At 40.3% G+C, this 17235-nt stretch overlaps 3 protein-coding genes across 3 annotated transcripts; 1 reads left to right on the top strand and 2 right to left on the bottom strand.

The window, feature by feature from the left end:
* Nucleotides 1–250: 250 nt before the first annotated feature.
* ndufa6 (NADH:ubiquinone oxidoreductase subunit A6) lies at nt 251–1911 on the top strand. The gene is made up of 3 exons (XM_084071423.1): nt 251–399; nt 1275–1390; nt 1677–1911. Exons 1-3 carry the CDS (start codon nt 261–263, stop codon nt 1806–1808), a joined length of 387 nt encoding a protein of 128 aa, XP_083927549.1. The 5' UTR covers nt 251–260; the 3' UTR covers nt 1809–1911.
* Nucleotides 1912–2809: 898 nt separating this feature from the next.
* On the bottom strand, nt 2810–4519 carry smdt1a (single-pass membrane protein with aspartate-rich tail 1a). The gene is made up of 3 exons (XM_084071656.1): nt 4342–4519; nt 3335–3491; nt 2810–3116 (listed from the first exon to the last, which is right to left on the bottom strand). Exons 1-2 carry the CDS (start codon nt 4480–4482, stop codon nt 3354–3356), a joined length of 279 nt encoding a protein of 92 aa, XP_083927782.1. The 5' UTR covers nt 4483–4519; the 3' UTR covers nt 2810–3116; nt 3335–3353.
* A 311-nt stretch (nt 4520–4830) lies between these two features.
* Nucleotides 4831–16681, bottom strand: fam234b (family with sequence similarity 234 member B). The gene is made up of 13 exons (XM_084071122.1): nt 16638–16681; nt 13164–13700; nt 12649–12765; nt 11754–12005; nt 10542–10657; nt 10123–10273; nt 9677–9818; nt 9022–9216; nt 8617–8695; nt 7844–8011; nt 7620–7740; nt 7101–7327; nt 4831–5535 (listed from the first exon to the last, which is right to left on the bottom strand). The coding sequence occupies exons 1-13, from the start codon at nt 16672–16674 to the stop codon at nt 5533–5535; spliced, it is 2145 nt and encodes a 714-aa protein (XP_083927248.1). The 5' UTR covers nt 16675–16681; the 3' UTR covers nt 4831–5532.
* Nucleotides 16682–17235: the final 554 nt, after the last annotated feature.

Genomic DNA, 17235 nt, shown 5'->3' on the forward strand with positions numbered 1-17235 from the left:
AACCACATGAACCCGTGCCTATTCTGACTGCGGTGAACATTCAGTGAAAATATCAGCTCTGTTTGGCAAAGATTTGGTGTAAACAAATAAATAATACAGGATTAGTATCATAGAGCCCTAAGGGCCTCTGGATACCCATATGGGGTTTAAGTGGCTAAACATCCTCGACTGTAGGTGGCAGCAGCACGGTCTCTGTACATTATAAAATGTCATAAATAATGAACTTCCATTGAAGAAGACTAGAGCAAACGGCAACTGTCATGGCGTCCAGCGCGGCGACCCGAACAGCAGCAGGAGCTGCAAAAGTGGTTAAACCTATCTTTTCCCGAGACCTGGATGAAGCGAAACGCAGAGTTCGGGAACTGTACCGGGCCTGGTACCGTGAAGTGCCAAATTCAGGTATATTGCCCTCTAAATTCGTGCGTAACAGGCATATATAGAGCTGTGTGGAGCCGTCAAGGTCGTATCTGTACTGTTAGCCTCACTGGCAGTGCCCCGCTAATCAATCTACATTACTCGTTTTAAACATGGTAATTGCCCACGCATTTAGTAAAAGATAAGGAACAAAATGGGATTTGTGGATTAACTGAAGTGTATCACTATCAACGCAAAGATGTCGGCGTCCTCGGGTATTGTCAGCTGCGACAATTCTACCTTGGCAAACTCTTAAAATTGACAGCAATTTAGCAGCTGCATGGATAGGAATGAGCAAAATATTATATTATGATGATACGGAGGTTACTCGGTCCAATCTGAAAATAATTAACAAAGTAATAGGACACAATAATAATCTCTTAGAGATCATTCAACTGTTCCTTGCTCACAGTTCAGATGGAATCATTTCGTAGGTATAGTCTTTAAGATCAGATACATACAAACATAAACATTATATATCCTGGTGTGGGTTCATACTGTAGGTGCATACAATGCTTTCCATAATTATGCAGGCTGTAAATAATCCACTTAGTTGTTTGTGCATATGCACATACTATTTTCATTTATTGTGTTATGGTTGTTACTGCTGAATCTATTGGTTGATGGCCTACTGGTTGTGCACTTGTGTTTGATTTCTTTGCTGTGGTATGGTAATCCTGATATGTTTAAAGTAACAGAGCGTTACAGAATTTGTGCTGACAAGGTGGATGCCATCTAGATCCGCCTCAACCCCATATATTGTACATTTCAAGCATTCATTTAATTTTGTTATTGTGGAGGAGTCTAGGTTGTTTATGGATAATGCACATTATAATACTGCACCATCTGTCCATCCATAGTGGCATTGTTCCAGTTGGATATAACGGCACGTCAGGGAAGAGACAAAGTAAGAGAGATGTTCAACAAAAACAAGCATGTCACCGACCCACGTGTGATTGACCTGCTGGTCATCAAGGTAAACCTCATCAACTTGGCTCCTGGCTCATCTATTCCTGTTCAGTTTTCACATCAACCTCTCTACTTTTGTCATTCACCATGATACTTGCATTAAAATGTAATAAAAACACATTATTCACTTTGACAAATGTTGCTGTTAGAATATTTTGAAAATGTGTTCTAGTTTCCATTTAGAATTAGACAAGTTTTACTTACTTTGCTCGGCCTAATGGATAAAATATGAATTGGCCTAATACTGCATGTTAATGTATACTGTTTTTTTGTGTCCTTATTTATTCTACCAGGGCAAGATGGAACTCCAGGAGACCATCAACGTTTGGAAGCAGAAGACTCACGTTATGCGGTATTTCCATGAGTCCGAGGCACCTCGCCCTACAGACTTCCTGGGCAAATTCTATCATGGTCACGACCCATGAACTCTTGATATATATATTATGTTCTGTGACCTCTGGCTCTTCCCTGCTTGTGTTCCTCTTTATTCAACTGTAAATACATACACATTACACACAAATGTCTAAATCTGTGCCTTGTGATCTTTCATTGATTTTTTTTATTACCATTAGGGCTAATCTCGAATGGTATGTGTTCCTTGAAGAAAGAATGGTTTGGTGTTGTGTACTTGCAGACAGGGGAAGTGGCATGTAGGCCTACCATAGGTATATGCTGGATTTAAGTACAGGAAGTTCTGGTTATGTGGTATACACACAGACTGGTTGAACAGTCCAATAAACCCATTAAGACCTGAGGACGTTTCTACAAATGCCTTATAAAACAGTAGTTATTTCAAGATTTTTCAATAATATTCAAAAATAGCAGATGTACAAGCTAGCGTGGCACAAAGTGACGCGCTGTGAGCTTGCATATCTGCTATTTTTGAATAGCCAATGCTAAAATCTACAGATGCTTTCCTGGTTTTAATCAGTTACGGCAGACTAAATCTCACAAGTCTATACTCCTGTCTTCACCTTTCCCCACACCTCTAATGATCTTATGCAAAGTAGTGATTAATAGTTATATTGGGTTGGTATCTTGTCACATGGACCTTTACAGATTTGTTAAGATACTATTTTATCTTGTGGAAATCCATTCCTTGGTTGGAGAATTAACATTTTAAAATGATGCATACTGTAGATAATGAGATGTTTGTTTCACCACACATAGTGTATGCAATTTGTATGCGTGTGTGTATATAGACACAGTCAGTATACTTCATTTGTCTTAATGCCATGTCGTGAAGTGGGTAAATGTCAATGTGTCATTGAAAGTTAGTTGTGTATACAAAGAACACGGAACGGTATGCATCAACCAACAGACCTGTGATCCTGTTCCATTGCAACCTTTGCACATGAATCAGTCATACTATATACTTGAATACAAAGGTGCCACGAACCTATCAACTTGATACCAAAGTGCTGAATTTTACAATTGTGATAATTAACCTTTTTATTAAGACAAACACAGAACACATTCTGTGTTTGCATGCAAACACAGAATGCGATCACCAGACTGGGACACTTTCTTTCCCATTGCTTATATAGTGGGATCAACAACAGTTAACAGCTTTATAGCCAAGGCAGTAGAGAGAAAAACGTGATAATCTCCCATTCAATGCATTGATAGCATTCGAAGCCGGTGACTCCAGGAAGATCCTTTGTCTATACGGAAGCTCACAGATCTATCCCAGGGTGGTGGTCGTTGTTTATTTTTACATAAAGCAGGGTGATCTGGGGAGGAAGAAAATATTGCAGGGTGGTGAAGTACACTGAATTATCACTTGGCTAGTTGCAACAAGTAAAATGTATCTCCAGAAATAGATTAGCAAACTGAGAGAAAACTAGACAACTTGTTTACAGACTATAAGTCTAAAAACATTTTTTTTACAGACATGCAAACAATAGGTTTAATTGAGCCACACAATCCATGCCAGTCATAGCCAGATTACCAGAAAGCACACAGATTCTTCAGTCATCATCGTCGTCATCCTCGGGGACAAAGATGTCATGCTCCTCCAGCAGTGCAGCAAAGTTCTTGCTGATCTGGGTCCCCACGTACAAGAACGGCACCACTACCATAGTGATCCGTATGAGGCCGAAGGAGGTCTGCTCTCCAGAGTCAAACATCCCATCACAGAAACAACTTTTAGTTCAGCTAAAGAAAGCTACCATTGGTTATGTTCTGTGAGAGAAAAAGGGCTGTGGTAGAGCTATAATGTAAGATTATAAAACTATACCTTTTTAATCTGTTAAATTACAATTTTTATTTGATCAGATATTCTGTTTCAATTATTCAGACCTTTTTCACAGCAGCCATACTGACATGCATAGTAGGGTAATATTACATCCCCATACAGGTAGTACCCTACCAGGCACCAGGGATACTAATTACGGCTCTCAGGGTGCTGTTATTGTGCATGATGGTTCACTAGAAATGGAACGTAAACTTAAATAGTATCATTTGATTTGTATTTATTTCATTGCTTACAATTGTCATACAGGTTAAAACAACACAGCAAAGTCATAGACGAGACGTATTTCCACTGTGGTCCCCAATACACAACATTGATAAACAGACATACATAATAAAACAGAATTGTTTTGGTACTAGTAGTGCACAGGATGTATTATGAAACATAAGTAACCCTAGTAGTATTTATGTGAATAGATGTTGTGTTTACAGATTTTGGTACATGCTATCATCTCCTTATCCAATCACATCATGCCTGCCCTGCTGCCAGCTACCATAAAAGCCTGACTTAACCGTACGATGGTGCCGCGTGTCGAATATAGCCGATCTACAAGCTCACAAAGGGTCATGAATGCCTCTCAATGTGAGCTTATAGATCGGCTGTTTTCGGTGCACGACACACGGTCGTACGACGGATCATAACCAGACGATTACCTGAACACACATGACACGTACACTTGTTTACCATTCAATTTCAACACTCACCTTCTTGGGCTTTGGCAGAATGGCGCCTGATAACTTAAATACGGCTGTCCGACACGGTGTCAGCGCCGTTCCCGACCAACTTGAAGTGGAAAACTTTCGAAACGCCGACAGCCCGGCCAAGCGACCGTAGGCCGACGCCATGTTTCCAGGTTGATGTAGCAGCAACAGCAATGCGGAACCCGAAATTTAACTTGGCCACTTGTTGTGATGAGCGCCGCCCTTTATAATGTGCTGCAGTTAGTAGGTACACCGTGCACTACATTTATCTAATAGACACTGACAGTGCATTATTATATTTATATATATATATATATATAGGTATATATATATATATATATATATATATATATATATATATACACACACACACACACACACACACACACACACACACACACACACTCACAGTATACAAGTATATATACAGATTTATGAAGAGAGAATGAAATGAAGAGGTCCCAAAGCGGTAACAATTTCCATTCTTTCATTTTCCACAAATATTTACAGTTAACAGTACAGTCGCAAATAATTTACATTTACATTTCAATGCCACAACCATGTCAGCAATCAAGTGTTCAGATTTGAATTTATATTATCAACAAAATATTTCCAAGCCTTAAAGCGAACCAATAAATATTGTACAGCCATAAAATATGTACAGATTTGCTATACATAACCTGGCATTGAGCAAAAAACGCACTATTAGTGGTTTAGGAAGTGCAAGTGACCTGCATCTATAGTAGTGAATTGGTCTTGTAGATTTATTTCAATCTTAAATATTGTGGAATATGGAAACACAATATTAGCCTACACTTTCTCTCGTTGGCCTCATCATGGTTTGCCTTAAGCAGTATTGTACCTTAACTTATTTTGTTACCATCAAACTCAAAACAAGTATAAAAATTCAAGTAAATATTTAAAAACTCTAATTCCATTACTAAATAACTTAAACACATTCACTGTATGTATATCATATTTTTAAAAAGTAGAACCAAATACTCAAGCAACAAATAATTTACATAAAAGAATCAAGTGATATAGATGACTGTAAATTCATACTTTGTGAACATATGTAAACAGCTTGTCATTAGTTTCCAGTGTCCTTGTGCGTTCTTCTTTGTGATGGGTCCCATTCATCACACCTCTTGGATTGAGTGTCGTTATACAGGATAGGGTAGAGTTGGTGGCTCCTCACTAAACAAAACAAATAAAATAAAAATTATAGCAATCTTATTTGTCACCTAATAATAATTTCAAATGTAGTAGCCAGATAACAAATGGATTACAGCACTTATAATAAGTAAAATATTATATGGGCAGAAGGTAAAGCCAGCAAACTAAGGTGGATTTAGGTGAATTTGATTCTAACATTTTGAAATGTAAGTTTTATGTCCTATCCCAATTCCCAACGGAGAGAGGTAATTGCAAGGATGTCCGTACTATATTAAACATGGTGGTGCATCTAGTGTTCCAAATGATGCGCCATTTGCTTCAAATTACTTAAGTGACATTGTCAGGGTCAATATATCTCAATGAAAGAGTAAAGAAGATCACTTGCAACCACTGAAGATGTGCTAGTAATCGCATTAACATACTCTACCATACAAATAGCTTAAAATAATGCTTTATTAATTAAAAGAAGTCCCGGATTGTAGCTTAAAGACCAAATTAATGAAAAGTTGATGATGCATCCTGGCCCTGGGTGTATACTCAGTTTGCGTCCAATTAAATAATTAATAATAATCTATTCATGGCAGTCTCAATGAAATGTAACAGCCTTTTCACATGTCAATATGAATCAGTATTAGGGCAATAGTGCATACACAAATACAAGTTACATCTATATAGCAGACTAAGTCTGAATTAAGTGTTACACAAAAATACAAAGGTATTTAAATTATTTTGCATTACAAAGTATTGTAAAAAGCAGAGTTATGGGGCCTTTGTTCAACACCTGTTACGTGTCAATTTATTATCACAAAACAAAATCATGTAATTTTGAAGTTACAGCAACTTGTGTGATGTCTCCTGTAGGTTTAACCTCGTGATAAAGCAAAGATTAGTGTAGCCTGCCGGGTAGTTAGAGCCAGGGAAAGTAGGGTTGCCCCAGCGTGCAGGAAATTCTGTTCTGTATTTTGTTGTTGGTTGAATATAGGACTGTGTTATGGGATTATGTTGTTGGCATCTTCAGTATGTGTAGTATTATATCATGGTGTTCATTTGGTCATTTATGCAACACCATGACTGTGATGTGTCTTTGATTTGACCACACCCTTTCCAACGTGCTGAAACCCTTGTGTGCTGTTGCTGTAAATGAAGAATCGATATCCGTTGCCATGGTTTGTTCTTTGGATAAGCATAAGTTTGGGTCATTACATTTGGTCATTATAAAAATGTTTTAGCTTCTGTTTTTGTTAACAAGACAATCCAAATGCAAATGATAAGACCCTGCCTATGGGTGAAACACCTGCTTTTGGAGTATCATTTGACACAGTAAGGCTTAAAGCCATTCAATATCTGCCTTATCTTATTACTTTTACAGGAAACACGTGATATGTAGAATCAGATATCATGATTTATAGCGTGTAATGGTGTTTTTAAGCTCTGAAATAATTAAGCTGTGAAACGAGAAATCAATCGTTGTTTTGTTTTTTTGCATTCAAATGTATACCTGATTAGTTTACATACAGAAATATACAGTAACCTCTATAACATATATATAAAAAACATGAATATATTCCATGGTGATGATAAATTACCTGCTGTTTGAAGGAGAGCTGCCTGAAGAACTTGTTCACTTCAAACATCCCAGGTTTGATGGCTCCACTGGCCTTGCTGTTGTCACCCAGTCTCACCACTTGTCCTTTTGCGATGGCAGCCCTCAGGCTCAGGCTCTTGATTATCTGAGCGAATGGTTCAGAGTCAAGCGTTGGCCTTGATAGCACAGAGATGTAGGAGGCATCCTTCTGCTGCTCCTGGTAGCTCACTGTGTGGGAGGACATGTATGATATGACCCAATGAGAGATAGAATAGATGGGTAAAGGGTGGCCCAATTTGTTAGCAGCAATTCAGTTGTGCTGAAATATGAATTAACTATTGAATTGTGTGAAGCCAAAGGTCACTTTCTTTTAACCAATTATGGTAAATTAACACATTATAAGCAGCAATTCAACTGAAAAGATTTCATATATTACCCTGATGGCTATTATTGAAAATGGTGAAAAGGTGACTTCTGGCATCACAGTATTCTATATATTACTGTCCCTAGTCATCATCACCTGCAGCAGTGACAGCAGTGTCTATGGTGCTGGTGAGTTGCAGAAGGATTGTCGGATACGATGGATGCAGCAGGAACAGGTTTCTGATGTGGGACTCTTCTGCAGCCACACCTGGTGCCAACTGTTGTCAACATAGAGTTTAATGTTTTTTTTTTATCAATGTCTACGCTTCCAAGGACATACAGTACATCACTTATATGGATTTTTCATCAAAGATTACCCACAGTTGTCTTAGTCATGTTCTTCTGTGCTCTGATGGGCTCACCGACCCAGAATAGGAATACTGATAGGCCACTAGTGGTGGCAATTGACGTAGCCTCCACTACAAGATGAGGACACAAAAACTCTGCTGCCCAGAGGACATGTCCACTAGCCCCATCTATCACCTGCACCTGGAGACAGGAGAGACAAACAGGTAGAAGAGCTGTCATTTTTTTAAAATATTGATTCTCCCACATAAGAATAGGCACTTCAAGATGCAAGAATCTTGAATGAAAATAGTCTGTGACAATACAGTAACTAGAGGTTCAGGCCGCTATGTGGCCCTCACACCTACATTGCACAGTAGATCCAACCAATATGCTCATAGATAGAGATCTCTGTATGTCAGTCCTTGTCCCTTTTATGCCCATATATGGAGATTGCTGATGTCATCAGTATATGCCCATATATGGGCATGCACCCTTTTGTGCCCATATATGAAGCCGACTGATTTGTTTGCCGCTGATGCCATGACAACACATTGAGGTTAGCGACAACACACTCCATATTTGGGCGTAGCTGCATTGGGAACACCTTATATGGTTATGGCTGAGTCATAGTGATGCCCACCCGCCGGCCGGTCCTCTCTTAAGCCAATTGTAATATAAGAAAGAAAAGAAAAAAACGCAGTGCCAAATCTAAATCTAATCAAAATTATATAGAATACCTAGAAATATATACTGGAGGGTGTACGTGGCCTGGACAAAAATGTATATGCATGAATAAAATGTCTTACCTTTCGGGTTCCATTTGCAGAATGCTGAACGAGGAGATCTGGTATCCTGTCATAATTGAAGTGGCCTGGGGTAGGCTGACTATGATGGAACAAGACAAAGACAAGACATACCTCAAGTCAGTTTTATCTGAGGTCTTCATTTTCTAATTTCTTTAAGTAATTTGCAACTATTTTTTTTTCTGTTATCTCTAATGGGGTGGAACTAAATTACTGGCAGGGGAGGGGCAAATATGAGAACCAATTAAAATATATGCTCAGTGGTTAAGCAAATATTTAAAAATAATGGATGGCCTGGCTAGACCTAGAGGTACAGGTCACTGACACTGTACTACACAGTCAGCATTAACCAGACTTAAAGAATAGTAGTACTAGAAGAGGAAACTAGTGGCTATCACCATACTGTACCTGTGAATGGGAGCTAAGATATTGGTCCACTGTTTATGTGCGTCCCTCTCTCTCAGAACGGACAGTTTATTGGAACCATAGACCAGTGCCCAGTCACTCCTGGTGGAGTTGAGGTTGGCAATAGTATCCAGACTGTTGTGGTTGTTGCAAAAACCAGACACAAGAGGGAGTAGGAAGTCCACAGCATCTTTTCCACTAGAGAGACAATAAAAGGTGGAGCTGAATGAATCTAGACTCTAACTGGCTAGTCTAAAAATAGTGTAAACAAAAGCAGCTGTGACTGACACCTCATTAAGTGTGAATGCCAGAGATATGTAACACTCACACAACCCAAACGTGTTTCCACAGTCACAAAAATGTGTCATAAATTTGTTTCATTGTCAAACCATTTCAGAGAGATTTGAAAAATTACTTAAATATCCACATTTAATCATGTTCAACAAGTTTAATACATTTTATTTTACCTCAGTGGAAAAGAAGAAAAAACCTCCACCATGCATATTTAAAAGGTTCACTTCTACTATTACATTCTGCAATCTGCATGCATTTCTCCATTACACCAACAGATCGAGCAGATTAAAGGTTTCACCATTTAACTGACAGAGGGGGTTTTGTGATGTGTAACCAAATAAGGTTACCAGCCACTTAAGTCTACCTGTAGATGTGTATGAGGGAGGAAGAGTTTGTTTTCTTGAGTTTCTCCCAGGTAGCGTCCTTATGTCTGAGTGCCTGCATGAGGGGCATTTTGCCAGTGGCACGCATGTAGATATCACACAGGGAGACAGCCTCTACAGTGCCTGAGAAGGGAATTAAACAAACATTATTCTAAGATTAGGGGGAGCAGTTGTCAGAATGCAAAGTAAAGAAGAAGCAATTGTTTCCTATCCAAATAATGCACATTCATCCATAGATATTTATGTGGTATGTTTAATTTCTCATTCACAGTGTCTAAAGTTTCAGTTGAATCTACAGCAATACAACATTTATATTGAGAACATAGTGTAGAATCAATAATTCAGATGTTTTCACTTTTCATTATGAAAACTAACTATATTGAGGGGTGCTATGGATTTAGATTATGGATTGACGCTTTTAGAGTACCTAGTCCTAACAGGATGTAGTATGCCCCTGGCTGTGTCTCATGAAGCAGAGGACCAATCAGCTTCCCCTGTGTAGTGAGGTTGAAGGGCACAGGACGTCCAAGCTTTGCCCCTGTCAGCCCAGAGAGCAAGATCAGTGCGAGGTCAGACGACTAGGAATTTATATGAGAGAGAGAGAGAGAGAAAGAAAGAGAGAGAGAGAGAGAGAGATATTAACACTGAATCTGAGACGCTGAAAATAAGAAATAAGAAAATAATTTTGAATCAAGCAAGTTATTATTGATAAAACAAATGAATAGAAGGAACGAAAAGCCTAAATCAGTGAGTTTTTTCCTCAGACTAATTTGTCTGATTGATTTTAGTGTGTCATCTCCAAAGAGGAGATAATTCGACAAGAGATTAGGCGTCTGACAACAATACCCCATCTGCTGGTAGTGTAGCAATCAGCAGGTCTGGGACTGTGTCTCCCTGAAGGTCTGGAAGTGATACGGCCTGGGACTCAATGTTCTCAATGGGAACTGACCACAACTTCTTCCCTGCGAGAGACAAAACAAAGGCATCTATTATTAAATCTTTTGGCCTCATTCTGTGTTTGGGGTGGTAACCTGACTGACAGAGAAGACATCTCAAGCCTGGTTTACTGGACACAAATTGAATCTATACTTACCTTCAATATTCCATCCTGGTACAATGCCCTCACCACCAAACACAACTAACTAATCAGACCAGCAAAAATTATTGGTTCACCCCAAACCCCCCCATCTCAACTCAACTGTACACCCTAATCAGGAAAGCCACTCTGACCCCTCTCGCCCCCTCCACGAGTTCTTCCAGTTACTGCCATCAGGTCGACACTACAAAGTCCCACTGGCCCATAAATCATCTAAGGAAATCCTTTATGACCTCTGCTATCATCACTCAAATTACAATAGGCATTCAAATATGCTAATATTCTGACCTGTTCAACAACTTTCAGTGGTACTTTTGTGTTTTTAAATGTGTTTTAAAATTGCTGAGCCTGTTCAAAGGAAAAAATCTTGAATCTTGTTTAAAATGATTTACTCCCTTGCTCGTGGAAGATACGGCCTATGAGAGAACTGAGGTTTCGAGGTTTCAGTGTATTTTTAGCAAATGTACATTTCCTGTGGATAATCAAATTAATGAGTGAAGAAGTTGGTTGACTAAATGTGGAACAGGTCTACACTGTTGCAACATTAATGTGTCTCATTAGCATCTTCACTAGCAATGATACAACAGCTTGTAAGAAAGCCGCCTAACTACCACCTAATAACCTAATTACTGTTACCTTTCAGGAAATGGGAAAAAAGAGCCTGTTCAAAGAACACAATGTAGTTATTATATAGTCACAAGCTCTTGTTAATACTTTTCATTGGTTTTCACAGACTAAACCACTTTCACTTTAAATGTCAATAGCCAAACTACAAGCTGACAATGTGTTGCATCGCAACATGTTGTGACCTTGAAGATTGGCTATTTCCACTTCTTTTGCAACACTGTTGTACAACAATGTAGGGCATTAATTTAAGTTCAAATATGGAAATACGTCGTAAGATATGTGAACACTATTGTAACATTAGTGTATTTTGTGCCTAGAATGGCGAGCCTCCTAACCTGTGGTTCCGTTGACAGCTGTTAGGACTGATTTTCCTATGAGGAGACACACAGGCCCACTAGCCCTCTCCCTCTGGCCTGTCAGCAGAGGAGCTGTCTCGGGGTATGCTCTGAGGGCAGCTCCACCAGCCGGCAGTGGGACAGGGTGACCCTCGTATTGTAGACCACACTGGATGTAACTGACAGTCTCCCGCATGACTACCCTCCACAGCACCTGGCCACTGACAGCAGACAATGCCACTGCACTGTAAACTGCCACAAGGAAAGAGAAAGAGAATTTTAAAAAGGAGCATAAAGCTTCAGCAAAGACCATTGTTACAAAAACATACGAATGCCAATCTGTCTGCCAATAAATTATTATATAGAACAAAAAATCGGAATTGTTTGGAGACTAGCCCCCCCTGCCCCATTGACCCTGAGTCAAGCCACAGTGTCCTTGCTGTTGAATCCAGCACCCCCCCCCCACACACACACACACACACACACACACACACACACACACAATGAACAGCGAGAGGGAAGAGATTGAGGGTGAAACAGGGGCAAAACAAAGGCAGACAGGTGTGAATGTGGATTCAGGGTTCATAACGTGTTTTAAATCAATCATCTGCTCAACATTTTTAGTGGCACTTGCAGCATTCCTAGCATTCACCATGCAGTAGCTACTTATGAGGCAGACACCGCGAGGCAAATATAAGGAGGAGGCCTGACACTCAGAAAAAGTAGAGGTGACCGTGGCTGTATCTTTGTATACTAGTGTGATTCCTTAAAAAACATTCTACTCTGTTTTTTTCTCCCTTATCTGCCATAATTATCTGAAAAAATCAAAGGCTGAATAAAATGGAATGAAGAATTAAATGAACCATACTTCAATCTCAATGAATTGATTCCATACCTTTGTTGTTTCCCATGGAGGGTTGGGTGTCATTGGTTCGTTCTGTAACGCCCAGCAGCACATCTTCCACAGAATCTCCATCAACATCCCACAAAGCCAATGCTGGTGGAGTGACACCTAAATGGAGAGTGGAAATGTAACACCAGGAAATGGGCCTCGAAAGTTTAGAATTTATGTCAGGGCTTCTGTAGTCATTTTTACCCTGGCTACAACGGCAAGATTTTGTGTTACTGTCAGCCCCACGTAATTATAGCTATCTTAAGAGTGTCTAGCCACAGAGACTCGACTTTAAGTCTATTTAAGTCAGCACCATCAGCGACGCCCCTCTCAGTTCTTCTGTACACAACAACAATGGACTGTTGTGTAAACTGGTTTTCACACAGGGCCACCCAAACATCTGCCATCGCACTTTTCCATTAGGGTTTCATTTTACATTTTTCCAAGTGGAACCAAGGGCCTGTAACATAGGAATGCTTGACTTAAAGACGGCCTTACTTATTGGGACAGTCTCTCACCTCCTGCATCTCCCAATTCTCTCTCCCACTGCGGCCGTTTATCCAGCTCCCCCTTTTGGCAAGGGATCAAAAAAGCACACAGCAGCACCAGCAGCATGGCTGAGACCAGAGGCACCAGGAAGAACGCGGCTCTGATGGCGCCCCTCACCCTTGCCCTCTTCCCATCGGAATCAGCTCCGACGGCGCCCACCCCAGTGCCCCCCGTTGCACCGGGACCCCGTCCATCCTCTCCTCCTCTGTCCCTTCCTGTGTCCCTCTGACTCCAGTACTGTGTGCCTTTCATATCGTCTCTCTCTTGCCTGGATTTGCTGGGCAGACGCTCTCTCCACTCATCCTCCTCTTCCTCCGCCTCATCCTCACCCCCCACAAGTCTCCCAGACCTGCTGCCCCGCAGGTCTGAAGACCCGGTGCCGAGGCAGTTTCCCCTACCGAGACCGTTGCGAGGGTAGTTGAGCACCAGGTCATCTTCCTCACTGTCATCTTCACTGTCAGCCTGGGTAAGAGGATCATACTCACCCAGCTCTGATCCCTTTTTACCTGTAGAGACCCAGAGACGGTGAATAAGTAATTTGAATACAGTGATTTCAGTTGTCTTGTTTGTTAAGGGGGAAAAAGCCTGCTCTTGGAAGTTTTTGACTGTACTGGGAACCTTTCATGCTTTTGTGGGGAAAAAACTGGAGCAATACGGTTGTCAAAACTATATATTTCCGACGATTGTGTGCCTTTTACTGTATTGCTATGAAACTACTTCTTAGTTTTCTTCCTTAAAAGCCATTTATTTCAAATATTGTAATACTGTTATAATGATTAATTTAGAAGGGGGATGCCTCCAATGTCTTACTAAGTACTTTGCTTAACTAAAATCATGTACTATATCACACTGCTAATGGGCCCACTTTCCATTACTGACAATAGTCTATCTATATGCACATAATATGTGTGTGTATGTGTGTCTGTCTTGCGCATAACTCGAGCACCGCAGACCGAGGTTGTCGAGAACCGAAAATCCCCAAATCTGTGTCTGTCTGTGTGTCTGTGTCCCATTTAATGCCCATATATGTAGATCTCTGTATCGGTCTGTCTGTATCCCTTTCAAGATTCGAGAGTTAGTTCTCGGGGGGAGTCGAGTCTGTCTAAACAGAATTGTTTATTTTTATTATCGTCTGCACATACACATGTAAAGGTGTCATGTGTGCATATATGGAATGGCAAGTGGTTGAACAGGAGACATTCATTCACTCAATGGAGTGCATTACTGTACCTCCGCCAGACCGGTGACAGGTCCCCAGTCTAAAATGTCATCTATGACGTATGACTTCATATTTGGTCATGGTCTGATCTGACTGCCATTGACTTACATTATAAAATGAATATTAAACATTTAAAATATATATATAAAACATGGAACAGGTACTAACAAAATGTGTGCAGGTACTTCCTTGGCCTACTACTAGCAGCGTGCCCAAGAAATGTGGCACTGATCGATCGAGCGGTGTGCTCAATCCGGGAATCAGATCAATCTGGGAACCCATTCGGTTATAAAAGAAGGGGGAAAATATGTAATTTTTCCACCTTTGTTTTTGCCTCTGGGGGCACCAACTCCTTTTTTTGTATAGAAACAGGAACTTGGTTTGGCTCCTCCCCTTTCTTAGTCTACTTCCTACCGGGTGCTTCTGTGTTTTGTTTATTTCTACTAACAACACCACTACATGTTTAGGGCAGTGGTGCTGATAGATTGAGATTAGCCCCGGATAGACAAGACCGGGTGAAAACATAGGCTACTGCCAAAGACAGATCAATTATATTTTGCTGCCACTTTTGTCAGCTTGTGGGCCTGTTCTGTTAAGTGACATTTGTGTTTTTTACGCCATGTAGCAAATACATAAAAATACAATATTTTGGGGGGATAAAGTGATCATACCAGTTAATTCCAATTGGACAGTCAAAGCCATGAACAACTCAAGAATGAGAGGTAAGTAAGTCTTGCCTGAGGCCCATAGGGCAGGAGCTATCTCCTGTTTCCTTAGCGTGAGGCAGCTTGATGTATTACACCCCCTGGACATGACGCTAGTATGTCACAGGGACTTACCCCAATCCAACCTTTGATGGATTCTGAGTCTTTGGTATAACCTGACCGGGGATCGACCCGATCTCTCAGCCTCAGGGCGGACACTCTAACCACAAGGCCACTGAGCTGGTCAGAAATAATAGGTGGAAAGTGGAAATGATTCATTCAATTCAGATGCATGAGAAGCAATTGAAATATGTTATTTCCCCAATATGTATACGTACAGTAAGTCTGTGGTACTTAGCCATGGCTTTTTGTTAGAATCAAATATGCCCTCCTCACAAAATGAGTGAGGGGGGCCTCACTCACCAATATAGCCTACATCTCTCTCTCTCTCTCTCTCTCTCTCTCTCTCTATATATATATATATATATATATTGTAGCCACTGGTCGGAATGAATAAACAATATTCTGACAACTCCACTTTGACTGGATTCTCCTCCTTAAGCCTCCTCCAGGAAAACTTGTGTCCCAGCTCTTACACTATGGAAAATATACATCACTATAAACATATGAACACTGAATAAAAACGGTAATCTATCTGCAAAGTAGCCTACTTAATAAAACAATTAAACCGTTGCAAAGCAAGCAAAACAAACAAACAAACAAACAATATAATAAACTATGTATAGTGTCACAGCTTGTCACAGCTTGCTTATATGTTATATCCTTCACGCACATGTCAGGGTGATAGATGACAGTCAGTCCTTATTATTGTAGTTTGAATCAGAGGAAAAAACTCTGATCAAAGAGAGGGGGCTCTATCCATGACGTCACACCTTATTAACGCCTTGTTATAAGTACCTGGCAGGCTTTCATTTCATACACAATCTATTTACAGTAATGCCACTTTTATGCAAATGACAAATCCGTAGGAAAAATCAATAAATAGCTCAATTAACCAATCAAACGATGATTTTAATCAGAACTGAATTTCTACTGTGTGTGTGTGTGTGTGTGTGTGTGTGTGTGTGTGTGTGTGTGTGTGTGTGTGTGTGTGTGTGTGTATTGATCTAGCTATCTATCTATCTCTCTCTCTCTCTCTCAATATATATATATATATATGGCGCGGCACCATCTAAACAACGAGTGCAAACTGAGCTTCTCCTACTAGATCCACTAATCTAAAAACAATCTACGCTCAAAAACACTCTTTAAACGCGGACACCTTCCACAAATTATCCCCAATACATTTAACGTATTGTGTCGCAAGTCATACTGTATTCGGCAATACAAACTGTAAACGAATAGCCTACCATATAGCTCAAGATGACCGCATCAAAACAGCCAACACGGCCGATAGTCGACTTAATAGCGATTCTGTTAAACCCCACAACACATTTAGGTACAATCTATCTTACTTATTTAGACATAAAACAATTGTAGTTAACTGTAGCGCATCTTACCAGGTAATTTTAGAGCACGGGACAGGGCAGCAGCCATGACTATTTCTAACGGTTCACTGATAAAGAAGCTGCAGCTAGGCAGCAGATGTGATGAGCAGTGTTGCCAGGTTTTCCGAGAGAAACAAGCAACCAGGTATATGAACACAAGCCCAAAAGAAGCGAGCCCTTGGCCAAGCAGAACGTCGATTATAATAAGCGGATATGGCAACACTGTTGATGAGCTGCAGGTACCTGCATCAAGTCGGATTAACTTCCGGTCAGTGGACATCAAAGTAAGACTGATAAAACAATAATGACTAACGGCATTGATTTTATTTTGAAAGTAAAATTGCTCAATTTCCGGTGGGATGTGTGCTTAACACGGCGTGTATGTACCAGGTATGTACGTAATAATGTACAGCTGCATGTAGGATAAGTGGGTGGAGAAATGCACGATGGACTTTGAAGTTTACTATCATGTTAATCTCTCAAGAACAGAAGCAGAGGTCGCTGTTTTTCATTTTCTGTGGGGTCTGGCTACGCGAGACTACTATCATGTTAACTGCATGCGTTTGCTATGCAAACTTTTCGCTGTTAATCATAATAATGTATAAATAAT

The sequence above is a fragment of the Gymnoscopelus microlampas genome (assembly GCF_963454915.1).
Source record: "Gymnoscopelus microlampas genome assembly, chromosome: 11".
Lineage (NCBI taxonomy): Eukaryota > Metazoa > Chordata > Actinopteri > Myctophiformes > Myctophidae > Gymnoscopelus > Gymnoscopelus microlampas.

Excerpts from the sequence above, each read along its gene's own strand:
- ndufa6 (XM_084071423.1), top strand. The coding sequence starts at position 261 with ATGGCGTCCAGCGCGGCGACCCGAACAGCAGCAGGAGCTGCAAAAGTG. Across the intron at positions 400-1,274 it reads CCGTGAAGTGCCAAATTCAG|TGGCATTGTTCCAGTTGGAT; the intron begins GTATATTGCCCT and ends GTCCATCCATAG. Across the intron at positions 1,391-1,676 it reads TTGACCTGCTGGTCATCAAG|GGCAAGATGGAACTCCAGGA; the intron begins GTAAACCTCATC and ends TTATTCTACCAG.
- smdt1a (XM_084071656.1), bottom strand. The coding sequence starts at position 4,482 with ATGGCGTCGGCCTACGGTCGCTTGGCCGGGCTGTCGGCGTTTCGAAAG. Across the intron at positions 3,492-4,341 it reads TTCTGCCAAAGCCCAAGAAG|ACCTCCTTCGGCCTCATACG; the intron begins GTGAGTGTTGAA and ends TCTGGAGAGCAG.
- fam234b (XM_084071122.1), bottom strand. The coding sequence starts at position 16,674 with ATGGCTGCTGCCCTGTCCCGTGCTCTAAAATTACCTG. Across the intron at positions 12,766-13,163 it reads AGAATTGGGAGATGCAGGAG|GTGTCACTCCACCAGCATTG; the intron begins GTGAGAGACTGT and ends CTCTCCATTTAG. Across the intron at positions 8,012-8,616 it reads CTGCAAATGGAACCCGAAAG|GTGCAGGTGATAGATGGGGC; the intron begins GTAAGACATTTT and ends TCCTGTCTCCAG.